General features: G+C 45.8%; 1 protein-coding gene across 1 annotated transcript in view; it reads right to left on the bottom strand.

The window, feature by feature from the left end:
* The window catches only part of FARP1 (FERM, RhoGEF (ARHGEF) and pleckstrin domain protein 1 (chondrocyte-derived)), a 275,711-nt gene that overhangs the window by 238,423 nt on the left and 32,768 nt on the right, over positions 1–4,520 (bottom strand). Inside the window, 1 exon segment of the mRNA XM_010831560.1 lies at positions 1,083–1,278. Coding sequence (XP_010829862.1) covers positions 1,083–1,253 — 171 coding nt within the window. The 5' untranslated portion in view covers positions 1,254–1,278.

Here is a 4,520-nt window from a genome sequence, read left to right on the forward strand (position 1 = left end):
AGCTCCAGCTGATGAACAAGGCAAGGCTGCTGCTCCTCCATCTCTGCCTGCCTCCTAGACACCTCTTTTGTCCCCAGCCCCTGGGATGGGGGTCTCTTCAATTCTAGGGCTGCTGGACTATAGGCTGGGTTCAGGGTTTTTATTTACCCCCACTCCCTACCCACAAACATGGTCAGCAAGTTCTCTCCTGATGTCAGAACACTCATTCAGCTCTTTGACTTTTCTTGCCAGTCACACAGAGTATTTCAGTGCTCACAAACATGCACTGATGTTTAGAGGAATTGTTTATAAGCAAAGTTCGATCCCAGGGTTGGGAAGATCACCTGGAGAAGAGAAAGGCTACCCACTCCAGTATTCTGGCCTGGAGAAGTCCATGGACTGTATGGCCCATGGGGTTGTAAAGAGTCAGACACGACTGAACAAGTTTCACTGGTTTGAAAGAGATCAAACCAGTCAGTCCTAAAGGAAATCAACCCTGAATATTCATTGGAGGGACTGGTGCTAAAGCTCCAATACTTTGGCCACTTGATACGAAGAGCCACCTCACTGGAAAAGACCCTGATGCTGGGAAAGATTGAGGGCAGGAAGAGAAGGGGGCAGCAGAGGATGAGATGGTTGGATGGCATCTCCGACTCAATGGATATGAATCTGAGCAAGCTCCGGGAGATGGTGAAGAACAGGGAAGCCTGGTGTGCTGCAGTCCACGGAGTCGCAGAGAGCCGGACATGACTGAGCGACTGAACAACAACAAAGGAAATTAAACTGAGATTGAAACCATAATTCCCTCCAACTCAAAAATATACGTAACACACACACAGGCATATACACACATGTCTTAGTATATGGAAAGTCAGAGTAAAATTCAAGTGACACATCCACTGATATCACTTGTACTCGGCGCATGCAATCAAAAAATCAACACACATCAACCAAGAAAATCCATAGCTCGGACGGAACCAGAGGAGCATGGTGACGGTGGGAAGAGGGCTGCTGAATACACAGACTGTCTTCCCACCACTGTGCATCACCGAAACACAGGACTGAGATGAGCGCCCCCATGCCGAAGGCTGCCTCCAACTTACTGGAACTTCAAAGGCCTCCTGGGTATCATCCAGCATCTGGATCTTGATGGACATGAGTTTTCCTGAAGGCGTGGGGGGCGGCTTCTGTCCATGTTCCAACGTACTGATCCCCGAATTCTCCGGGGCCCCCAGTCTTGATCCTGGAGTTGGCCTCTGCTCTATCTCTCCCATGATGAAAGCAGATTATATACAGTATCTACCGGAAGCAGAGAGAGAAGAAAGAGACATCAGAAGAGAAGACTGAGACCACTTCAGTAACATTTGTCCTCTATGCTCTTCATTGTAGGAATCCCCCCTTACTCCCCCGGAAACACATGAGGGCCCGTCAGCCCCCCACCCCTCTGGGGCAGCAATCACCTGCTGAGGCTTCAGTTCATTCAAGAACAATGTCACCTTTAGCCATACAAGGCATGCTAATATTTGAGCATATTTTATTCTTCTGCATATTTTTACATAGCTTATCCTTTTCTAGTTTTACACTCAGCTCTTAGTTATTCACACGATAGATTGTGTTCTAAGTATTATTATTATTATTCAGGCTCTACGAGGAGTCAGGTACCACTCATCACACATTTCCAGTCCGCTGGGAAGATAATGAGCAGTACCTAATCCATATGATTAGCATCCATTAGTTACCTTTTATGGATCCAGGAACAGACCAAGCAATGCAGACATTAGCAAGATAAACAGACAAAAGGTATCTTGTGGCTCCCAAGCTTACAATCTGGTTGAAGAAACTAAACATGTGCTTGCCCAAACACAGATGACATTAGGTAGGGTCTTTTCTGTCAATTTCTTGTTGGTTTCCATGTCAATTACCTCCTAATTAATTTCTTTCCTGCCACACCCCTCCCTCAATTGTTCCCCCTTTCCCAGGAAACCATCCCACAGGTTACAGTATTGACAAAGCTCTCTTCTCCGCCATTCAGAAGGTTAGAGCTGAACTCAGTTGAGTCTCAAATGTTGGGTCATACTTGGAAAAAGACAGAAACACACAAGGAGAAGGAATTGCAGGGAAGCATAACAGCACAAAGAAAGCCACAGGACAGAAATCAGGAGGCATTCGGGAAGATGAGTGAGACTCACTGCTGCAGAGTTAAAGATGCACTTGGAAACTAGGTGGGAATCAGACCACAAAGGACATCAAAAAGCCTAGCTGAAAAATATGGTCTCCACCCTGCTGGGAGTCACTGAATAATGACACAACAGAAGTAGAACTTGAGAAAAATGAACCTGAAGATGATATATACTAATGGGTTGGAAAAAGAGGAGCTGGTGGGGACTGGGGTAGACCAGTGACAGAGCTATTGCAACAATTTGAGCTTGAGAGGATAACTTGAACAGTGGTATTGAAATAAAAAGATGATGCTATAAAACGCATGTTCATGGAAAGATTAACCTTATGTTGTAAACAGTGAGCTCCTGGGAAGGAGGAGATTAAAGTTTAACAAAGAACAGCAAGTTTTAAGTCAGGACAGAAGGGAAGAAGTGGGAGGGGAAGGGGTGTGTGTGTGATTGGGCTCACTGTTGAGGGTTATGAAAGGATGGATATCCAGTAAGCTGTAGGGGAGGTGGAGCTGAATTTGGGCTGTGGGTTCAGAGCCCACATCGCTGTAGAAGTGTAAGCCACGGTGAGAGAGAATGTGAAGGGGGTGCGGTGGGAGAGCGGTAGGTGGAATACGGCAATGAAAAAGCAGAAAGAACAAACATATCCAACCATGGGGGTTATTATGGACTGAACTACGCCCCTCTCCCACCCCAAATTCTTATGTTGAAGCACTAACCCCAGGAAACTCAGAATGTGTATTTGGAGGGAGGAGACTTAGAAGAGGTGACTAAGTTTAAAAAGTCATTAAGGAAGAGGGAGGCAGAGGATGAGATGGTTAGGTGGCAACTAACCATGGTTAGTCACCAACTCAATGGACATGAATCTGAGCAAACTCTGGGAGAGAGTGAAGGACAGAGAAGCTTGGTGTGCTGCAGTCCATGGGGTCGCAAGAGGTCAGACATGATTTAGCAACTGAACAACACCACCCAATCTGACTGGCATCCTTATAAGAGGAGAAAATTTGGACAAAGAGACACCAGGGATGCACAGAGGAAAGGCCACGTCAGGACACAGGGAGAAGGTGGCCTCCGGAGAACCCATTCTGCCAACACCTTCCAGCCTCCAGGACTGAGAGAAAATGAATCTCTGATAAGACACCTGGCCTGCGGGACTTCGGTATGACAGTAAATTCACACGAGGCTCGATGGACAAGAGATAGAGAAAGAGTGACCCTCTGTCTTAGCGACACAAAGTCACAGAAGGGACACTCATGGTCACGTGTGGTGAGAGGTATGGAGCTCAGGGCTGTGTTTCACACACTTGTAAACAAGTCACCCTTTTCAGGATAAACCACGCTTATTTTGCAGGTTCTTCTTGCCCAAGGCTCTTCCTTCTCCTGAAAGGTAAGCCAGGTTTCCAGGAGCTTCCCACTAAATTCCTTATGGAAACCTCTCCCTTCCTCTCCATGAACCTTGAACTTTCTCACTGTGACACAGAGGATTGGCCTAGAGGCCAATAGATTAGAAACTGTGGAGTCACTCAATAAGCTGGGTCATTGACTCAAAGCACTCTGGCCTAAAAAGCCAAATCCTTTAACTGGACAGGCAGACAGTCTAACCACCACCCAGGACACATCATTTACTGAATCCTAAAAGATGATGCTGTGAAAGTGTTGCACTCAGTATGCCAAAAAATTTGAAAAACTCAGCAGTGGCCACAGGACTGGAAAAGGTCAGTTTTCATTCCAATCCCAAAGAAAGGCATTGCCAAAGAATGCTCAAACTACCACACAATTGCACTCATCTCACACACTAGGTAAAGTAATGCTCAAAATTCTCCAAGACAGGCTTCAGCAATATGTGGACCGTGAACTTCCAGATGTTCAAGCTGGTTTTAGAAAAGGCAGAGGAATCAGAGATCAAATTGCCAACATTCGCTGGATCATCGAAAAAAGCAAGAGAGTTCCAGAAAAACATCTATTTCTGCTTTACTGACTATGCCAAAGCCTTTGACTGTGTGGGTCACAATAAACTGTGGAAAATTCTGAAAGAGATGGGAATACCAGACCACCTGACCTGCCTCTTGAGAAACCGATATGCAGGTCAGGAAGCAACAGTTAGAACTGGACATGGAACAACAGACTGGTTCCAAATAGGAAAAGGAGTACATCAAGGCTGTATACTGTCACCCTGCTTATTTAACTTATATGCAGAGTACATCATGAGAAACGCTGGACTGGAAGAAACACAAGCTGGAATCAAGATTGCCGGGAGAAATATCAATAACCTCAGCTATGCAGATGACACCACCCTTATGGCAGAAAGTGAAGAGGAACTCAAAAGCCTCTTGATGAAAGTGAAAGTGGAGAGTGAAAAAGCTGGCTTAAAGCT

Source organism: Bison bison, unplaced genomic scaffold, assembly GCF_000754665.1.
Source record: "Bison bison bison isolate TAMUID 2011002044 unplaced genomic scaffold, Bison_UMD1.0 scf7180017864527, whole genome shotgun sequence".
In the NCBI taxonomy this organism is placed as follows: domain Eukaryota; kingdom Metazoa; phylum Chordata; class Mammalia; order Artiodactyla; family Bovidae; genus Bison; species Bison bison.